General features: G+C 38.7%; 2 protein-coding genes across 2 annotated transcripts in view; both read left to right on the forward strand.

Moving 5' to 3' along the window:
• The window catches only part of HEATR5B (HEAT repeat containing 5B), a 98,442-nt gene extending 95,167 nt beyond the window's left edge, over positions 1-3,275 (forward strand). Inside the window, exon 35 of the mRNA XM_068966777.1 lies at positions 2,420-3,275. Coding sequence (XP_068822878.1) covers positions 2,420-2,724 — 305 coding nt within the window. The 3' untranslated portion in view covers positions 2,725-3,275. The remainder of the gene's footprint in view (positions 1-2,419) is intronic.
• Positions 3,276-20,298: 17,023 nt separating this feature from the next.
• Positions 20,299-22,563, forward strand: part of STRN (striatin) — a 105,281-nt gene continuing 103,016 nt past the window's right edge. The window contains exon 1 of the mRNA XM_068964919.1: positions 20,299-20,532. Coding sequence (XP_068821020.1) covers positions 20,299-20,532 — 234 coding nt within the window. The remainder of the gene's footprint in view (positions 20,533-22,563) is intronic.

The raw sequence follows: 22,563 nt of genomic DNA on the forward strand, positions 1-22,563 counted from the left end.
CTAAAGGTTGTTACTATGTGAAAGCTTAATGTTTTTGCTTATGTTGCAAAGAGAATTGAATTGATTTATATTTAAGAGCAAGAGATTAAAATAAATTAGGGATGCATTTCAACCCATGGATCTTTTCTTCTAGGAAGGTACTCTTTAAGAACTAGGGAAAATATGGCTGTTTAATATATTTTTAAGAATAATACATTTTGGTGTTTATAAGAAATGTATGAAAGCTTTTTAACAAATGGGACCAGATTAGTATTCATGCTAATCAGTATTAAAATACTCCAAAATTTAAAATTATTTTTTTAATTTAATGAAAAACTACCATATACTTCCATTTAACCAGAGACTTATGCAACTTAATACTTACTCCTCTGTATCCCCTAAGCTTAGATTTCATCGCAATCTAAAATTTATCTTTAAAAATATGACTTTTAATCGTTACAGAAAGACTGTACTTTTTAAACTAGTACCTTATGATTGAATTGTTAAGCTGTTTGCAATTTTTCAAGATCATCAATAACTGAAATGAGTGTTCTTGTACAGATATCTTTGTACACTCCTTTTTAAAAAAAATTGATGTTTTATTATCTGTGATCATTCTATTTTTTTTTTAATGAAGTAAATTTGCATTAACAGAATAAAATAACAGTAGAAGTAGAATCTAACAGTATAACTAGAGTCATTTCTCTGGGGTCTTAACAGAACTCTGAAATGTGGTATCTGATTAATGGAACCTTCCATTTTTCACAAATGGTGGTAGTGGTTGGACAGATGTTCTCAAATGCCTTGCCAGGTCCATGATCATTTACCCCCATATTCCAAAACAGAGTTTAAAAGATGAAAGGCCATCTCCTCTTGTGTGTTATTTCTATCAGATAATTTTTTTAAGAGAAATTACTGGGTTGAAAGGAAGACACATTTTTAAAACTTTTAATATATATATATTGTCAGATTATTCTCAGGGTAAAAATTACATCAGTTTTTCTATCATAAAATTTTTCCTCTTCTCTTGAAAGAATTTCACAGAAGTTAGAAAGGTAGTAGAGATTTTTAAAAAGCTATTGCTGATAAGTTCCCTATAAAATGATAATCCAGAATTACTGCAGTGGAAGAGAAGAGTACAGAAGTGATTGTGGAAAAAAAAATTGATCTGACTTGATGAGTATAGGTTACAGGGACAAGAGAAGAAGAAGAGCCAAATATTACTGTGTTACTTGGAAGAAGCATGGAAGCAATCTTAAAATTGAAAAGTTCAAGAAGAAGGGCTGTTTGGGAGGAGCTAATAAGTTTAGTTGAAACTAGATGTTAACAGATGATTTGAATAGAAACGTTATGACTGACATCATGGCCCGTGTTTGGTGACTCAACATAATTTTGTCTTTATTTGTATTTTACTCAATGTAAGTTCCATAAACATACAGACTAAATCTTACTCATTTCATAATCTCAACATTGAGCTTATTGACTTTTGCATAGTTTGTATTAAATTATGTCTGAGTTGAGTTGACTCTTGAGATCAGTTCCTGAACAGGTGTTCTAATTTAGGTAGGGAAGAGAGTCTTATACTTTTTCAAATAATTCTCTATTGTTTGAATTCTTTTAACAGCAAGAATATCTTCATGTATTATTCATGAAATTAAATATAGCTTAATAGTTAGATTTAACAAGGTTCATTTAATAAATAACCCTTTAATTTTCCATGTAAGAGTCAATTAATTTAAACTATGAAATAACTGAGGCAGTGTAGCTTCAATTCTCCAACCAGTTTCTAGTACTTAGTATTAGTGGGCTATATCAACAGTAAGCACCATAATGATTTCATTTTTTAAAGGACTGCTTCACTCAGATGTTTTGTACTATAGTAAGACTTCTAAGAGGTAGAATAAGCAGTCATCACTTTTTAAAAATTAATACTAAATCTGAGGCTAACTGCTGTGTACAAACCAAAGGGAAATGGTTATCATCACATTAATGTATACATTAGCTCATGCCTTTGATTGTTTCTTCCTCCTAATGAATGCTTCAGGTTTCTGTTCCCTATTCCATTAAACTTCCAACCTTCCTATTCTGGAATACCCTTGGAATTTTCGCAATTTTATTCTCAAAATACATTTTACCAGTGGCATTTGTAAAATTGTTCATTTTTACCTTTTAGCCAGTATTTTTTAAAATAAAACAATTAGTATAAATGCAAAATATACAATCTTAACAGGAGATCAAACCTGATTTCCTACCCTAACGTGGCTGGAAAATTAGTAAATATTAATAATGAATAATTATTGAGGTCTAAAATAGATTGGGCACATTTACTTGTGTTTTATTATAATTCAGACTACTATGGTAATTGCCTAGTGTTTAAATAAAGGTTACTGTAATTTTCAGATTCATGAGCATCTTCAAACTTTATCTTTGTTATTTGCAGGAGTGCAATTACTTGCTCTTTTAGTTCCCACTTTGATCTCTTACCTGCTGGATGAAAATTCTTTTGCCTCAGCAAGCACAGCTTCCAAAGATCTCCATGAGTTTGCACTCCAGAATTTAATGCATATTGGACCTCTGTATCCACACGCTTTCAAGACAGTAATGGGAGCAGCTCCTGAGCTGAAAGTACGTCTGGAAACTGCTGTTAGAGCAAGTCAAGCTAGTAAGGCTAAAGTGGCCACCAGGCAGCCAGCCCCAACCGTGCACTCTGCACCAACAATTAAGCTAAAAACAAGTTTCTTTTAATGTGCAATTCCATTCATTTTTGGTTATATTGTCAGTTAGGACCTAATTAGTGGTAACCACTGTACCATTCCAGTCTATAGGTTCAACTTTATTTATACACAGGAATTATATGCTTCCGAGGTAGGGTAAGTGAAATAATGCTCACACTGGTTTCTAATTTTGAAGGAATGATTTTGTGTGTGTGTGTGTGTGTGTGTGTGTGTGTGGTGAATGTGCTTTCATTTTTTTTCCTAATAATGTTTCTCTTTTATTAATTAATTTATTTTTTAAACACTGAGCCATAATCTTTTAAATTAAATGCAAGATATTGTATCATGTAGTTGGGCGGCCTGTTGTTACTGTCAGGGAAAAAATGGTATATTCAATAGCATCTGTTACCAAAAAAAAAATTAACTGAAAAGCAACCAGAATTTAAATTTTGAAGAAACAAAATAATGTGAAGTGTCTGTTTCATGGTGTATATATTAAGAATAAAGTTAACATTTTCTTAGCATTTCTCAGAAAGTCCTTACCTTTATGCTAGATCTTTTTGCTTTCATATTAGATTACTAAATTATGCTTGTGTATATTTAGTTAACTGAATTAAAACTCATTTAAAGATCCATTAAAATGATTCAAATATGGAATAATGTTCTGGTTTTTTTAATGGCTACAATTTGGCCTCACTTATTCTTTGTAATTACAGAGCCTTGAGTTCTGGCTCTGATGGTTGGTTTCATTCATCAAATATTAATATTGAGTGCCTACTATGTAGACGGCATCAAGCTAAGTGCTGCAGGGCATACAAAAATGAATTAGTCATAGTTATGCCAGTCTCTCATGCAGTGGGAATTTTACCACATCAGATAGATAATTGATGAATGAATGTTTGCCACACTGTTTAGCACACTTTAAACACCAAGTTTTACCACGTAGACGGAACCTTTCTGAACATTCCAAATACGTACCTTGTCATCACCTACTGCCTCCTGCTTATTCTCTCTCAGATCCTCGCCAATTGGCAGCTAATGTAGCCTTGCCTTCCTCATGTAGTCTTTAGACCTCAGATAGATGTGTTCTCTCATTTATTTTCTTACTGACTTTTACTTCTGCAAGGTTTTTAGTTTTTTTCATTTTATACCTGCTTTTCTAAAGCTATTCTCTTTGTTTTTTAGAGGTTTTTCGGTAATACTTTATTGAGATATTATTCACATACCATATGATTCACCCATATTAAATGTATAATTCAGTAGTTTTTAATATGTTCACAGAGTAGAATAACCATCACCACAATCAATTGTAAACATTTTCATTATCCTGCAAAGAAATCTGACACCATTTAGCTATTGCCCCACAAGCTCTCTGCTTCCCCTGAGCTTACTTTCTGTCTCTTATCAATTCTCATATTAAATGTGAACATTTTATATAAATGAAATCATACACTATGTGGCCGTTTGTGACTGACTTCTCGACTTAAGATTTTTAAGGTTCATCCATGTGGTAGCATACATCCTGCATCCTTTTTAATGGTTGAATACTATTCCTTTCTGCTTATATTTTTTTAATCCATTCATTAGTTGATGGGTGTTTGTGTTGTTTTAATTTTTTGTGTATTACAAATAATGCCGCTATAAACAATTGTGTACAGTATTTGTGTTGCTCTGTTTTTCATTTGGCCTGAGTGTATATCTGGGAGTGGAATTGCCAGCTCAGTGGGAACTCTGTGTTTAACTTTCTAAGAAGCTGCCAGACTCTTTTCCAATCTCCTTGTTTTTTGTACACATAACCCTTTTCGTTCATCTGTTTATGAGGTATGTTTATTTCTCCTTTGGCTGTTTTATGCTGTTCTTTGTACCTCCCAGGCTTCCCCCATCATTTCCTGCTTTGGGGAATATACTACATCATGCAGTAGCAATGATTCTCTCTCTCTTCCTTCTCTCCTTCCGTCTTTCTTTTTCTCCCTTTCCTCTCCCCGGTACAGCTTTATACTTTCTCTCAACTCTTCTGAGCCACTGACAACTTAACCTCTAGTTTTCTATGATCATATCTATAAAAGGGAGATCTGTTTGATTAATCATATTTATTAATTTGTCTCACTGCCCAAGTTGTTTCTTACTATGATATAAGAAAATATCTCTCATTTGCGAAACAGAAAAGTGCCTTAATCTTGTCTAATGAACGTAAAAGCAGTCAGAGGTCAAAGGAAAGTCAATTTTATACATTATTGTAAGTTAATTTTAATTATAAAATTTGATTTATTAAATTTTGGGGGAAATTACCACACTTCATCACACAGGCCAAATCATTGTTGATATTTTAATCCATTCTCTTCCACATTTGTAATCACATCCTGCAGGTAGGCTGTTGTATCCACTTATTTTATATCATTTTTTTCATAGAATTACTCTAATAATAATATAGGATAGATTTAGTAACCACCTTTTTGATACCTACTAAATAACAAATGTACTGTTACTGACTTAGGCAACATCCTGTGCTATGATACTTGGCTTCTAGTGTTTATATTTAAATAAGTAATGCTGCATTTGGCTTTTTAAAAATGAAAGTTTATAGATTATTTCCTTGGTTTAGATTTCTTAAAGGGGTAAAGATATGACAGGTTTGAATTTTGATATGCATTGCTGAATCTTACAAAGCTCTGCTTTTTGAAATAAGAGTTGTGAAAATAAAACTGGGTTATTGTTTACCAGATTCCAAGAAAATGCCTTGGAGTGCACTTAAATCTCCCCAATATTTTGATATACCTAAACCTTTTTTTAAAATGGCATTTTAGTTAGCTGTAAATCATTACAAAGTGAGAAAGAAGGACCTAATGAAGTTGCTGTATAGTAAAAACATACTTGTTAAAGAAATTGACAGTCCTGCTCTATACACTGTGGGCCCTCTGTGTGTATGGAGGGGGAGGCTGGACTGAGGCGGTTGAAGAATCACCTTCATATGCCACATGTCAAGAGCAGTGGCAAAATGGTGTGTATCCAAGCCAAGTGACAGAGAGGAACTGAGGGTAAGAAAGAGCAACATGATCATTAACCACTAGATAGGAGGGGTCAGACCATTGACAACAGCAACAGGACAATGTTTCAAATAAGTGGTTTGGAATAGAACTTAAACGAATTTCGTGAGAGACCTGTTGAGAAATGATTGCCTGTGATAGTGCATCCCTTGACACTGGACACACATGAAGAGGACTTGAATCCCTGTTAAAGGTTTTGTAATAAGATTGTGCAGTGTTGTCTGTTATTCCTGCATTGCCCCATTCAGTTATTAATGGGACACTACAATGTGGCAGGCATTGGAAATACAATAAAGAACAGTCAGGCAAAGAATCTACCATAATATGTTTACATTCTGCCTGGGGAGGGAGAGAAAACAATTTCAGGTTGTGATCACGAGGAAAGAAACGTATGAAACCAGGTGTAATAGATGATAATAATCAGGGATTCCTTTGTAGGCTTGTCCGGAGCCTAGCCTCGCGTCTACTCTTGAGATTCCATATGTGGCTACTTCCTCAATTTAAAATGGGACTCTCTACCTCCTTACCTAAAACCTGCTTCTCAACTCATGATCTCCAGCTAACTCTTATACTGGAGTTATACCATCACACAGCTCTTATACTGAGAAATAAGTGGTTCATAAATTTTGGTATCATCTCTGACATGTCCCACTTTCTCCCTCACTATGCACCAAGTTTCCTAAATACCTCCATGTGTCTACTGCCATTATCACCATCTTAGTCCAATACCATGGTTGATTACAATGTAGCAAAATGGGGGCTGTGGATGGTAGGGTCAGTCTGCCTGGATTGGAACCTGTCACCTACAACCTGTGTGAAGTTGAGCAAGTCACTTGTTCTCTACATTTGTAAAATGAGAAAAAGAATAATTCCTATTTTATAGAGTAGCTGTAGGTTAAATGAGTCAATACTTGCAAAGGGCCTTAAAATAGTGCCTGACCCTTAGAAAACAATTTAGAAATGTCAGCTAATATTGTATTTCTCATGCAGAAACTGAAATATATATATATATTTTCAAATCTGATACCTTGCTGAAAACTCCTCAGCTGATTACTCTACCATAAAGACCAATTCCATAAAGTACTCTTAAGCCCCTTCATAATCTGACCCCTGCCTACTCCACCTCCCCCTTTTATTTCATCTGGTCTTATAACCATATGTGGTATGCCTACATGTCAGATGAAGATAATCCATGTACTTCCACATAGGGACATTATAAGGATCAAGTTAATGCATATAAAATGCATTATTTTTCTTACGTGCTTATAAGTACCAGGTGTAAAAATAACAATTATTAAGTCCTGTTGTTCTTTACATGTCAGCTATATAGGACTTCTTTCAGAATATCAGAGGCACTATAGTGTTTTTTCCTCAGGTGTTTGAAATTTGCTGAAAGCTCCATTTCACCTTCTAACTAGTTTGTACTCTTCATGTTTTAATCCGGCTACATTCTCATAGAAATGTTGCAGCATTTATTTAGTTATTGTCATCTACTATACAAAACACTATTATTTAAACTGTCCTTTTCTCCTTTAATGAAAATGTACATATTGGCTCTTTAAGCTTGAATACAGTCAGCTCATGGGTAGTAAAGTTACACATTATGAGTTCGTGTGAAAGTGTCTATGAGCTGGTCCAAACCATCCCCTTGTTACTTCATGTCCTGCAGCTGGGGGGAAATCTGGGCCAGGAGATAACATAGATAATGGTAGAATTTTCCATCACAGGGAACAACTGCAAGTGCTAAAATTAACACATACTGAACAACAGTAGCATATTGAGGGCCTGCTGAGTAGAGGGAGAGAAATGCATTACATGCAATATAAGTTAAAGCTTTTTTGAAAACATTTAAGGGCACATAGTTCTTCTGTGTATTGTTGCCACCTCTTCTTAATATCTTCTGCTTCTATTAGGTCCATACCATTTCTGTCCTTTATCGAGCCCATCTTTGCATGAAATGTTCCCTTGGTATCTCTAATTTTCTTGAAGAGATCACTAGTCTTTCCCATTCTGTTGTTTTCCTCTATTTCTGTGCATTGATCACTGAGGAAGACTTTCTTATCTCTCCTTGCTATTCTTTGGAACTCTGCATTCAGATGTTTATATCTTTCCTTTTCTCCTTTGCTTTTCGCCTCTCTTCTTTTCACAGCTATTTGTAAGGCCTCCCCAGACAGCCGTTTTGATGCTGGGAGGGATTGGGGGCAGGAGGAAAAGGGGACGACAGAGGATGAGATGGCTGGATGGCATCACGGACTCGATGGACGTGAGTTTGAGTGAACTCCAGGAGATGGTGATGGACAGGGACGCCTGGCCTGCCGCAATTCATGGGGTCGCAGAGTCGGACGCGACTGAGCGACTGAACTGAACTGAAGGGCACATAGTCTTGAAAAATTAAAACAAAAATGTACTGAACCTCTTCAACCTCATTCATTTTTCTTATGTTTCTAGTACAGTGCCCAGATTTGTACCCCCACATCATGTTTATAAGAAAACAACATACATTTGAACTCTTTAGAGAACTAACTTCATTGATGTTAATGGAATATCAGATGGGAGTTTGGGGTGGGAGGTGCTGTCCTGACCAGTTCAAGCCTAAATGAAGATTGGGTTTCTGCTGAGAAAAGGCACCACCTGGGAGACCAGTATGTTGAATAGCCAGCAGGAATAGCCAGCTTATAAAAATGTTAAAAATGTTCTTCTCTTCCTACCACCCCTCGACCTGCTCTGCCACAGCTCTTTTTATGTAATGAAGATTACATTAATTGTTTGAAATTCAGTTGCTGCCTTAGAAACGGGGGCACCATAGTTATTTAAAAAGAAAAAGAAAAAAATCTGTTGAGTAGAGCTGTCATTTACTGGAAAATTTTTTAAAAAGGGTAGAGAAGAGAGGGATGAGTTGATGAGAAAGAATAGGAATGTGTTTTTTAAAAGTTTATCTTTGCTTAGAGAAATAGAATCTTAAGTTGATCATCGTCAATATACCAAGAGAAGTTTTACTACAGCTTCAGACCTATAGTATCATTTTATTGCCTTCCTGTGTTAAATACTTAGATTTGTTAAAGCAATCCTGATTTTAGATATTAAAGGTTTATTTCTCTAAACATCAGCCACTTACAAATTTAAAATCAATTTTAATTTAAAGATTAAATTTCATTCAATTAAATTATTAAAACTAATATAAAGTTTAAACTTGAAATTTAACAACTATTTTCAGCCAAAAGAAAATAATAGTGATAATAATAATAGTAAATAATAGAAGATATTACCCCTCCTATCAGAAGACTGGGTTTTAGATTTAACTTCTGGAGTCCAAGAAAAATTTCAGATAGTGAAATTTCTTATGACCCAACTTGTGCAACTGGCTGTTTCCCCAGCCCTGTCTTGACTAGACTTTAAATCTAGGCAGTAAAGTTTGCAGTCTCAGGAAAAGTGGAAGGAGGGATGGGCCCCATGAATCAGACAGGAAAAAGAAGTGAGAGAAATTAGAGCAGGCAGATATTAGGAGAAGCTGAAGTACAGTGGACTATGCATGCTCCTCTTCCCCAAAGTACTCTCCATCCCAGCAGAGCCCTCTACAGTCAAGTGGTCTACTCTTTTTTTTTCTGACCAGAATTCAGAAAGAGTCACCAAGTTCAGTTTGAAACCTTTTGTTTGAGCGGTTAAAAAGAGATCCGAATAACTGGTCATTTTGGATAGTTTTGTTTTTTTCTTAGTAGCCACTCATTTAAATAACTTTTTTTTTTAACAGATGAATTATTTGTCATTTTGGGGAATCATAATCCTTCAATACAGACACTCAAACATGTCCATCACTTTGCGATCACATGGAATGCAGCGCACCAGGCCTCCCTGTCCATCACCAACTCCCAGAGTTCACTCAGACTCACATCCATCGAGTCAGTGATGCCATCCAGCCATCTCATCCTCTGTCGTCCCCTTCTCCTCCTTCCTAGCATGAAGGTCTTTTCAAATGAGTCAGCTCTTTGCATCAGGTGGCCAAAATATTCGAGTTTCAGCTTCAACATGAGTCCTTCCAGTGAACACTCAGGACTGATTTTCTTTAGGATGGACTGGTTGGATGTCCTTGCAGTCCAAGGGACTCTCAACAGTCTTCTCCAACTCCACAGTTCAAAAGCATCAATTCTTCGGCGCTCAGCTTTCTTTATAGTCTTAACTCTCACATCCCTACATGATGACTTGAAAAACCATAGCCTGGTCTAGACGGACCTTTGTTGACGAAGTTATGTCTCTGGTTTTTAATATGTTGTCTAGGTTGGTCATAACTTTCCTTCCAAGGAGTAAGCGTCTTTTAATTTCACGGCTGCAATCACCATCCACAGTGATTTTGGAGCCCCCAAAAAGTAAAGTCAGCCACTGTTTCCAGTGTTTCCTGATCTATTTGCCATGAAGTGATGGGACCAGATGCCATGATCTTCGTTTTCTGGATGTTGAGCTTTAAGCAAACTTTTTCACTCTCCTCTTTTCACTTTCATCAAGAGGCTCTTTAGTTCTTCTTAACCTACTGCCATAAGAGTGGTGTCATCTGCGTATCTGAGGTTATTGATTTTTCTCCTAGCAATCTTGATTCCAGCTTGTGCTTATCCGGCCCATGTTTCTCATGATGTACTCTGCATGTAAGTTAAATAAGCAGGGTGACAATATACAGCCCTGACATATTCCTTTTCCTATTTGGAACCAGTCCATTGTTCCATGTCCGGTTCTAACTGTTCCTTCCTGACCTGCATACAGATTTCTCAAGAGGCAGGTTAGGTGGTCTGGTATTCCCATCTCTTTCAGAATTTTCCACAGCCTGTTCTGATCTACACAGTCAAAGGCTTTGGCATAGTCAATAAAGCAGAAATAGATGTTTTTCTGGAACTCTCTTGCTTTTTCAATGATCTAGCAGATGTTGGCAATTTGAGCTCTGGTTCCTCTGCCTTTTCTAAAACCAGCTTGAACATCTGGAAGTTCACAGTTCACATATCGCTGAAGCCTGGCTTGGAGAGTTTTGAGAATTACTTTACTAGTGTGTGAGATGAGCGGTAGTTTGAGCATTCTTTGGCATTGCCTTTCTTTGGGATTGGAATGAAACTTTTGCCAGTTCTGTGGCCACTGCTGAGTTTTCCAAATTTGCTGGCACATTGAGTGCAACACTTTCACAGCATCATCTTTTAGGATTTGAAATAGCTCGACTGGAATTCCATCACCTCCACTAGCTTTGTTCGTAGTGATGCTTCCCTAAGGCCCACTTGACTTCACATTCCAGGATGTCTGGCTCTAGGAGAGTGATCAAACCATCATGATTATCTGGGTCATGAAGATCTTTTTTGTACAGTCTTCTGTGTATTTTTGCCACCTCTTCTTAATATCTTCTGCTTCTGTTAGGTCCATACCCTTTCTGTGCCTTATTGAGCCCATCTTTGCATGAAATGTTCCCTTGGTGTCTCTAATTTTCTTGAAGAAGTCTCTAGTCTTTCCCATTCTGTTGTTTCCCTCTATTTCCTTACATTGATCACTGAGGAAGGCTTTCTTATCTCTCCTTGCTATTCTTTGGAACTGCATTCAAATAGGTATATCTTTGCTTTTCTCTTTTGCTTTTCACTTCTCTTCTTTTCACAGCTATTTGTAAGGCCTCCTCAGACAGCCATTTTGCTCTTTTGCATCTCTTTTTCTTGGGGATGGTGTTGATCCCTGTCTCCTGTATAATGTCACGAACCTCCATCCATAGTTCATCAGGCACTCTATCAGATCTAGTCCCTTAAATCTATTTCCCACTTCCACCGTGTAATCATAAGGGATTTAATTTAAGTCATACCTGAATGCTCTAGTGGTTTTCCATACTTTCTTCAATTTAAGTCTGAATTTGGCAATAAGGAGTTCATGATCTGAGCCACAGTCAGCTCCCGGTCTTGTTTTTGCTGCCTGGAATGAGCTTCTCCATCTTTGGCTGCAAAGAATATAATCAATCTGATTTCAGTGTTGGCCATCTGGTGATGTCCATGTGTAGAGTCTTCTCTTGTGTTGTTGGAGGAGGGTGTTTGTTATGACCAGTGTGTTCTCTTGGCAAAACTCTTAGCCTTTGCCCTGCTTTATTCTGTACTCCAAGGCCAAATTTGCCAGTTACTCCAGGTGTTTCTGGACTTTTGCATTCCAGTCCCATGTAATGAAAAGGGCATCCTTTTGGGGTGTTAGTTCTAAACGGCCTTATAGGTCTTCATAGAACCATTCAACTTCAGCTTCTTCAGCATTACTGGTCAGGGCATAGACTTGGATTACCGTGATATTGAATGATTTGCCTTGGAAATGAACAGAGATCATTCTGTCATTTTTGAGATTGCATCCAAGTACTGCATTTCGGACTCTTTTATTGACTATGATGGCTAATCCATTTCTTCTATGGGATTCTTGTCCACAGTAGTAGAGATAATGGTCATCTGAGTTAAATTCACCCATTCCAGTCCATTTTAGTTCGCTGATTCCTAAAATGTCGATGATCACTCCTGCCATCTCATGTTTGACCACTTCCAATTTGCCTTGATTCATGGACCTAACATTCCAGGTTCCTGTGCAATATTGTTCTTTACAGCATCAGACCTTGCTTCTATCCCCAGTCACATCCACAACTGGGTATTGTTTTTGCTTTGGCTCCATCTCTTCATTCTTTCTGGAGTTATTTCTCCACTGATCTCCAGTAACATATTGGGCACCTACCAACCTGGGGAATTCATCTTTCAGTGTCCTATCTTTTTGCCTTTTCATACAGTTCATGGGGTTCTCAAGGCAAGAATACTGAAGTGGTTTGCCATTCCCCTCTCCAGTGGACCACATTTTGCCAGAACTCTCCACCATGACCTGTCTGTCTTGAGTGGCCCTACATGGCATGGCTTAGTTTCATTGAGTTAGACAAGACTGTGGTCCATGTGATTAGATTGGTTAGTCTTCTGATTATCCTTACCCACTGTGTACATCATGAGAAGCGCTGGGCTGGAAGAAACACAAGATGGAATCAAGATTGCTGGGAAAAATATCAATAACCTCAGATATGCAGATGATACCACCCTGAACCTTTTTAGCTCATGAGGAACTAAAAAGCCTCTTGATGAAAGTGAAAGAGGAGAGTGAAAAGGTTAGCTTAAAGCTCAACATTCAGAAAACGAAGATCATGGCATCTGGTCCCATCATTTCATGGGAAATAGATGGGGGAAACAGTGGAAACAGTGTCAGACTTTATTTTTTTGGGCTCCAAAATCACTGCAGATGGTGATTGCAGCCATGAAATTAAAAGATGCTTACTCCTTGGAAGAAAAGTTATGACTAACCTAGATAACATATTGAAAAGCAGAGACATTACTTTGCTGACAGGTCTGTCTAGTCAAGGCTATGGTTTTTCCTGTGGTCATGTATGGATGTGAGAGTTGGACTGTGAAGGAGGCTGAGTGCCGAAGAATTGATGCTTTTGAACTGTGGTGTTGGAGAAGACTTGAGAGTCCCTTGAACTGCAAGGAGATCCAACCAGTCCGTTCTGAAGGAGATCAACCGTGGGATTTCTTTGGAAGGAATGATGCTAAAGCTGAAACTCCAGTACTTTGGCCACCTCATGCAAAGAGTTGACTCATTGGAAAAGACTGTGATGCTGGGAGGGATTGGGGGCAGGAGGAGAAGGGGACGACCGAGGATGAGATGGCTGGATGGCATCACTGACTCGATGGATGTGAGTCTGAGTGAACTCTGGGACTTGGTGATGGACAGGGAGGCCTGGCATTCTGTGATTCATGGGGTCGCAAGGAGTTGGACACGACTGAGTGAACTGAACTGAACTGTAAAGCACACACATATAAACCCAGGTGGTGCTAGTGGTAAAGAACCTGCCTGTCAACACAGGAGACATAGAGACATGGGTTCGATCCCTGGGTTAGGAAGAGCCCCTGAAGGAGAGCATGGCAGCCCACTCCAGCATTCTTGTCTGAAGAGTCCAATGGACAGAGGAGCCTGGAGAGCTGCAGTCAATAGGGTTGCAAAAAGTTAGACATGCTGAAGTGACTTAGCATGTGAGCACATAAACCAAAAAATAACAAACACTCGAATTATCTAAATAACCTTTTAGTATTTCATAATTTCTCTCTTTAAACTGATTATACTAATATATAAATCAACATCTCGGCAGGTGCTCTCTGTGCTTGGAAGGAAAACCCTATTTTTTTGTGTCACAGGCTTTATTAATCACAAAATGAAATGATCAGAAAACCGTCAGCAACAACTTGAGATCTGAAGACTTCATGGTTTAAAACAGACATTCCTTTTTAAAAAAGATTATTTTAACTCTTGAATTAAAGTTCTGAGTAGGGGATGAGAATAGAGTGATTATTGAGTCCCTATAATCATGATTTTTACATGTGTTATTTCAGTTAGGCTTATGAACTCCAATACAGTAAAAAGTATTATTCAGTATATATGTCAGGCATTATGGTAAGGGAATTACATTTTTTCTCATTTAATCTTCACAATTACCTTATAAGGTAAATACTATTCTCATAGTAAAAATGAGAGAACTGCTTAAAAAAAAGTTAAACCATTTGTCTAAGATTTTAAGATTTACAAAATTGTAAAATGAATAAAATTTAGATTTAATTCATTACAAATGCCTTGTTCTTTCATTATTAATGTTCTCAGGATATTTTTTTGAAAGAAAAATATTTTTGCTGTTGTGTATGAAATGCACAAGAGAGGACTCTGGGATGCCTGCCATTTTCAGTTTCATGATGTTCGTGGTAGTTACTAAACATGTAATTGCTCACTTTGTGAAAGTTCCTTTAGGTATTCACTTAGCACTTTTGAGGTTTTCTGTACTTATGTTTTATGTGATAAAATATGCACTTAAAAAAATCCATGGAGAACTGAAAATGTGAAAGATACGGGGGAGAACAAATCACTGGTAAGTTCACACTCAAAAATTAACAACTTCAGGAGTTGATTCAGTGAAGGATGAGAAGTGATGAGATTCATGGTCTTTATTTTCTTAAAGCAACATAGAACAAAAAACTCTAAAGGAAGTTCTTTATAAATTAATGTGGTTTTTGTTGTTGTTGTTAAATTAGAAAAGAAATATTACCAGATATTTTTGGGGAAAGAGAAAAGTAAATTTCTTCAGAATTCCACCTTAATGTAACCACTCATCATATTTTGATGTTACATTTTTGATCATATAACATTATAGATCATAAATACTATTTTGTGTGTAAATAAAGTCCTTTAAAAGCATTATAATAAGATTAAACTGGGCTTCTCTTGTGGCTCAGCTGGTAAAGAATCCACCTGCAATGTGGGAGACCTGGGTTCGATCCCTGGGTTGGGAAGATCCCCTCGAGAAGGGAAAGGCTACCCACTCCAGTATTCTGGCCTGGAGAATTCCATGGACTGTATAGTCTATGGGGTCGCAAAGAGTTGGACACAACTGAGCGACTTTCACTTCACTAAGGTTAAACTAAGAATTAAATCAGTGCTGTTGTATATATGTGATAGTTCAAGTTATCTATAAATTCTTTCTTTTTCACCTTTTGACCCTTCTCATCCATTTCTCCTACCACTCACTTCTAGCAGCCATGAATCTGTTCTTTATATCTGTGAGATTGTTTTTTTTAGGGAGGGTGGTGTGGGCTGTGTGTGTGTGTGTGTGTGTGTGTGTGTGTGTGTGTTTTAAATAGGTTCCCTGGAGAAGGAAATGGCAACCCAGTCCAGTATTCTTGCCTGGGAAATTTCGTGGAAAGAGGAGCCTGGTGGGCTACAGTCCATGAGGTTGCAACAGTTGGACATGACTGAGCAACTAAACCACTACATATATATATATGTATGTGTGTATGTATATATGAGAGATGACATCATCATCTTTCTCCGTCTGACTTAATGTCACTTAGTATTATGCCCTTGAGGTCTATTCATGTTGCAAATGGCAAGATTTCACTCTTTTTTATGGCTGAATCATACTCCATTGCACTGCTTATTATTTATCTGTTCATCCACTGATGGACAATTTAGGTTGTTTCCATGCTGTGGGCATTGTAAGTAATGCTGTAATTAACATGGGAATGCAGATATCTCTTTGAGAAAGTGATTTCATTTCCTTCAGATAAAAACCTAGAAGTAGAATTGCTGTATTATATAGTAGTTTTAATGTTTTGAGGAAGCTCCATATTGTTTTCCATAGTGACTGCAGCAATTTATAGTCCCATCAGTAGTTGCTTTTTCTTCATGTCCTTCCCAATACTTATTTCTTGCCCTTATGACTATAGCCATAGGTGTGAGGTGATAACTCATGGTTTTTATTTGCATTTACCTGATGAGTAAGGATATTGAGCATCTTTTCATGTGTCTGTTAGCCATGTATATGTCTTCTTTGGGAAAATGGTTATTCACATCTTCTCATTTTAAAATCTGATTGTTTTTTACTGTTGAGTTGTATAAGTTCTTTGTATATTTTGGATACTAAGCCCTTATCAGATATGAAAGTTGCAAATATTTCCTTCCATTTAGTACCAGACTTTTAATTTTGTTGATAATTTCCTTTAATGTGCAGAAGCTTTTTCCTTTGATACAGTCCCAACTTATTGATTTTGCTTTACTTCCTTTTACTTTTGCAGGCAGATTTAAAAAATCATCACCAAGAATTATATCAAGGAACTCATCACCTGTGTTTTCAGGTCTTCTGTTCAAGTCTTTAATCGATCTTGAGCTAATTTTTATAATATATGATATAAATTAGTGGTCCAGTTTCATTCTTCTGCATGTGGCTGTACAGTTTTCCCTGTATTCTCTATTAATCAAAGAGACAAACTTCCCCCATTATATGTTCTTGACTCCTTTGTTATACGTTAGTTGATCATATATATTTGGGTTTATTTCTAGGCTCTCTATTTTACTGATTGATATGTGTATTTATGCCAGTACCATACTAGTATAATTACTATAGTTTTGTAATAGATTTTGAAATCAGGGAGCATAATGCTTCTAGCTTTGTTCTTGGGATTCCTTTGGTCCTTTGTGATGTCATACAAATTTTAGGAAAATTTGTTCTATTTTTATGAAAAATGACACTAGAATTTTGATAGGGATTGCATTGAGTCTGTAGATTGCTTTGGGTAGTTTTTTAACAATACTAGTTCTTCCAATTCATGAGCATGGAATATCTTTCCATTTATTTGTGTGATCTTCAATGTCTTTCCTTAATGTCTTATAGTTTTCAATGTACAGGTCTTACACTTCCTTGGTTAAATTTATTCCTAGGTATCTTATTCTTTTTGATGCAAGTGTGAATGGGATTCCTTTCTTAATTTCTCTTTTTGCTAGTTTATTGATGGCATATAGAAATACAACCAATTTTTGTATATATATTTTTTAACCTGCAGCAATAATGAATTTGTTTATTGTTACTGTACTAACTTTTTTGATGGAGTCTTTAGGGTTTTCTATATATAGTATTATGGTGAGCGAATAAGCACACAAACTTGCATCTGCAAATAGTGACAGTTTTCCTTCTTCCTTTACAACTTGGATGAATTTTATTTCTTTTTCTCACCAAAGTGCTCTGGCTAGCACCTCCAACACTATGTAAAATAAAAGTAGCAACAGTGATCATCCTTGTCTGTTCCTGATCTTAGAGGAATGCTTTTAACTTTTCACCATTAGTATGATGTTAGCTGTTGGTTTGTCATAAGTGGCTTTTATTATGTTGAGGTAAATCCCCTCAATGTCTGCTTTGTTGAGAGCTTTTTATCATAAATGGATCATATATTTTATCAAATGCTTTTTCTGCATCTATTGAGATCATACAGTTTTTATCCTTCATTTTTTTAATGTGATGTACCCACTTGATCACTGTAAATGATTCTTTTTAATGTATTACTGACCTTGATTTGCTAACATTTGTTGAGTATTTGTACCTATGTTCATCAGGGATATTGGCCCATAATTTTCTTTTTTTGTGTGGCATTTCTTATTGGGTTTGGCATCAGAATAATGCTAGCCTCATAAAATGAGTTTGGAAGAATTCCTGCCTCTTCAGTTTTTTGGAAGAGTTTGAGAAGGACTGGTATTAATTCTTTTTGGAGTATTTGGTAGAATTCACCTGTGAAGTGGGACTTCCAGTGCAGGGGCTACAGGTTCTATCCCTGGTTGGAGAACTAAGATCCCACATGTTGTATGGCCTGGCAAAAGAAAAAAAAAAACAAAAACCAAACAAAATACTTCAGGGAAGCTCTCTGGTCCTGGACTTTTATTAGGAGGTTTTTTGATCACTGATTCATTTTCCTTACTATTAAGAGTAATTTTCTGTTTCATCCTGATTCAGTCAATACCTTGTATGTTTTAGGAAAGTGTCCATTTCTTCTAGGTTGTACAACTTGTTGACACATAATTGTTTCATTTCTGATTTTATTGAGTCTTCTCTCTTTTCTTCTTGGTGAATCTAGCTAAAGGTTTATGGATTCTTAAACAGCTAGCATTAAATGTAATCATGTTTTATAGTATGTTATAAAGTTATTTAAAGGAATTGTCAGACATGTCTTTTATTGGGGGGGGGGAAGCTTTTAACATTCAAAACCTGTAAGATTACTTAAATCCTGCAGATGAAAAAATATGCCATTGTTGTGTTACTGTCCCCTTGATAACTCTGATAGATCTGATAAGTAAGAGAGGAGGCGACCTGTTAATGGAAAGATTAAAGAACTAGCAATCAAGAATTCTGGTTTCTAGTTCTGACTGTGCCACTCACTCAAAGCTTCACTGTGAACAAGTTCAACTTCTTTGGACTTCAGTTTCCTAAACTGTAAAATGAAAGGATTGCGCAGTATCTCAAAAGACACTTACAGCTAAAACAACTTATGACCCAGGGAATTTGGCCAGGCTTGGATCAAACTTTTATTCCAATAAAGGACGAATTCATAAAATAGAAACATTCTGTAACTGGAAGCAGAGAGCTAGCGATCTATTTGCTACCAGCGCAGATACAATGTGTTTCCTGTCCTTTCCACAAGTAGCAATGGGAAGAGGGGGAGGGGAGCACAGGAACAGGATGTCCTTCCCAGACTTGTCACTCACCAGCCTGTATCTTTACATTTTCTCATGGCTATAAGGTCTGTTATCCCAGAACTCCATCCCACAAAGGAACTACAAATGACTTGCTAAGGGGACAAAATAAGTGCTTAATTTAATCTTCATTTGTTAATATTTTTTTCAGGTGCCTTCCTTTCATTATCATTGTAGTGTGAATTTATAGTGACATAATTTCAAGGACTTGAGAGAAAGGTAACAATTAGACACACTTGAAACGACTCTGGTGTGTCTTTCGTAGGGTAACAATAATGCCAGTTTGCAAGTGAACCATGGAAGAAACCGCGAACCGGACAAGTAAGTGAAAAGGGAGAAGTGTCTGAATACCTAAGAGAGCTCTAGGGCGTGGAAAGGGACTTTGTTCTTTCAGGTAGTTTCAGGCACCGTGAGAATTGATGTACATTTCTCTCTTTTCTCTCATTGCCAGTCTCTTTGACTGGCAGGAACTGACCATGGGAATTGTGTCATTTATCTTTATTTTCCCAGTGACAGCACTAAAGAGTCAAACATTGAAATGAGTATAAACTGCTCGGGAATGAGGAAAAATTAGATCGAAATTGTCATTTCGATTCTTGGATATCCAAAACTTTTTACAGGATTTACTTCAAGATTAACTACAAAGGGAAAAGGACTTCAGCGGAGTAGTGTTTCAAATGAGGTGTCAACAAACCAGAATTTGGAAGAAGCAGGAAGTTGCTGTGTAGAGTTCTGTAGAAAGATGATCAGAGATCCTTCTCCGTGAGAACTGACCAGGAAACAGGTTTGATTGAACCCTAAGCGACAAAGAAAGGCAGGAACGACAGTCATACGGAAGTGGACAAAACTGAGGCGTGTCTAGGGTCAGAGAATTACCGAAGTCTGAGCAGAAGGGGTCTGAGAGTGGTGGCTGGAGAACCCTGGTCTTGGGGTTGGACTGGCGAAGCTTGCTTTGAGCTTGTTTTTTTATCAGAACTACCAGGAAGCTCCAAAAGATGTGCAACTCGGGCTAACATTTCAACGCGCTAACTTCCGTGAGTGTGCGTGTGTGTGCAGCAGCGAGCGCCACCCAAAAACTTCCGCGTGCGAGGGAGACCAAAGCACCGCCCGCGGCTGCCCAGCCCCTTCAGTGAGGAAACCCGCGCATTCCGCCAGGGGGCGGCCCCCACCGCCGCGGGAAGGGGCGGGGCTGTAGGCGGGGCCGCGCTCGCGCCCCGTCTGAACGCAGCCCCACAGGCCGCCCGCACTCGTCGGCGCTCCGCCCCCCGACTACATTTCCCAGCAAGCCTCGGGCCGCCCGCGCGCCGCAGTTGACCCATTTCCCGGCCCGTCCCGGGCTCGACCGGCCCCCGCGCCCAGGCGGCTGCTCCCTGCTGACTGGGGTGTGGGCGGGGAGCGGCGGAGGGAGGAGGAGGCGCTGCTGGCTGCCGCCGTTGCCTCCGCTCCTGGGTGCCTGGGCAGCTTCCCCGGTTCCTGCGGCCGCCATGGACGAGCAAGCGGGTCCCGGCGTCTTCTTCAGCAACAACCACCCGGCAGCCGGTGGTGCCAAGGGTCTCGGGCCTCTGGCGGAGGCTGCCGCGGCCGGCGACGGGGCGGCTGCGGCGGGGGCGGCCCGAGCCCAGTACAGCCTCCCGGGGATCCTGCACTTCCTGCAGCATGAGTGGGCCCGCTTCGAGGTCGAGAGAGCCCAGTGGGAAGTGGAGCGGGCGGAGCTGCAGGTAAAGACCCTCCCGGCCTGGCCCTCTTCATCCCGCCTCTTCGCTCCCTTCCGCCCCGCCCCAGACCCTTCCCCCTCCCCTGCTTAGCCGTCGCTCGTCCCCTCCCCCTTTGCTCCTGCCCATCCCACCTCGAACCTCGTCCCCCTCCTTCCTTCGCCTTTGCCTGTCGCAGACCCCACTTCCTCGACCCGGGTTCTCTCTCTCGCCCCTGATACGTTGTTTACCTTCCTCACACCTTTTCATCTGCTCCTTTCCACTCTTAACTCTCAGGTTCATTTCAACTCTCTTGCCATTCCACATCTGAGGTGTTCCCTTCAGTTTACTAATTGGGCTTACAGTAGTTTTGCGAGATAAGCAATCATCCCTTGTCCTGGGGAGTCCCATCCTGGGTCTAGAGATGGTCCCCGTAAAAGGTATTGACAGTTGGCGCCTCTCGGTAAGGAAGGTGATCAAAGAAGACAACCAGAAATTGTGTCCGTGAGGCCTTGACTTTAAGCAAGAAGCTGCTGTTGGGCCAGAGTGTTACTAGGAGTATCAGCTCGCTTTTTAAAAATGTAAATGTTTCTTCTTTTCCTTCTCCTTCGCCCCCTCCGGCGTTTCTCTTAGGTATTTCAGATTCCTGGATTTTGAATGAAGGACCTAGATGAGCCCTGCCAGATGATGGTTCAGAGATGATTTCCCCTTCTCAGAATCTAAAACTTCCCACGGGTTAATTTTCTGTTCAGGGTTTTGTAAGATTGACTTATACTTTAACGGGAAACTAAAAAGAGCTTTAAAGTTGCTTACATTTCCTTGCATAATTTGCAAGATAAAGTGTATCCAGGGAGGAACTACTCTGGGCTCTCAGAAGGTTGAGAGTGAGACTGGTACTTTGCAGACAGTTCTGAATTGGTAAGTAGGTTTCAGTGGCTGTTCTTAAAACTTCCAAGGCATTCACCAATTTCACAAAGAACTTAGAAAACTCTGAGTGGCTGTGCCTTTCTGTTTACTGGCTAATCCTGTATGCTTGTGAAATCTGAGTATATTTTTGGTTGCTGAAATACTTGAAGTTAAAATACTATCCACTGTGCCACTGTTTTTGGTAGCATGTATTTTCTTTGGCACTTGAAAAGAAATGGAATCGTGTTAAATGGAATCATGTGCTGGACCAGACTGCTTTGGTGGAGTGGAAGTGGTTGTGGAAAGAGCAAGCAGACAGGGTTATGATACAGGCTGTGTTTGCTGCCAGCTCTGTGACCTTGAGGAAATCCTTTAACAAACTCTCTGAACTTCGGTTTCATCCTATATTCAGTGTCTTTATTAAGTGGTAACACTGTGCCTGTAGGCTTGGGGGTTAACAAAACTGAGAAAGCCTCTGTCCTCATTGAGCTTATGTTTTAGTTGGGAGGCAGCAAATGCAGCTATACAGTATGCTGATCCATAGTGGCAACTGCTATGGGAAAAATACACTAGGATACAAGAGTAAGGTGTGATCATGCTCAGTCGTGTATGAGTCTTTGCGACCCCATGGACTGTAGCCCACCGGGCTCCTCTCTGTCCATGGGATTTTCCAGGCAGGAATACTGAAGTGGATTGCCATTTCCTCCTCCGGGGGATCTTCCCCACCCAGGGATCAAACCCCAGTCTCCTGAGTCTCCTGCGTTGGCAGGGAGATAGATGCTTTATCACTTAGCCACCTGGGAAAGCCCCTTAGAGTATGATGGGGCAGCTGTTTTAGATGGAGGTCAGGGAAGGCCTCTGAGAAGCTGAATGCAGTGAGGGTGTGATCTATAGTTTCTGAGATTCTGCTTATTTATACAATTACATGTTTATATTCTTTGGCAACTTTTTCATTGGTACGGTTTTGTGACTTCAGTATCTAGTCTGTTGATATTTGTGATTTTTCTCATAATGAACCAGCAATGCATTCCATAAATGAGTTTGTGGATTTCAGACTTCAAGGAAGTATTAAAGGCAGGCTTTAACTTTAACCATTGTACAATTGTGGATAATGATTTTTGTATGTAGCTGCTTAAATTTTAACTTCTTATC

Source organism: Capricornis sumatraensis, chromosome 1, assembly GCF_032405125.1.
Source record: "Capricornis sumatraensis isolate serow.1 chromosome 1, serow.2, whole genome shotgun sequence".
NCBI classification, from domain to species: domain Eukaryota; kingdom Metazoa; phylum Chordata; class Mammalia; order Artiodactyla; family Bovidae; genus Capricornis; species Capricornis sumatraensis.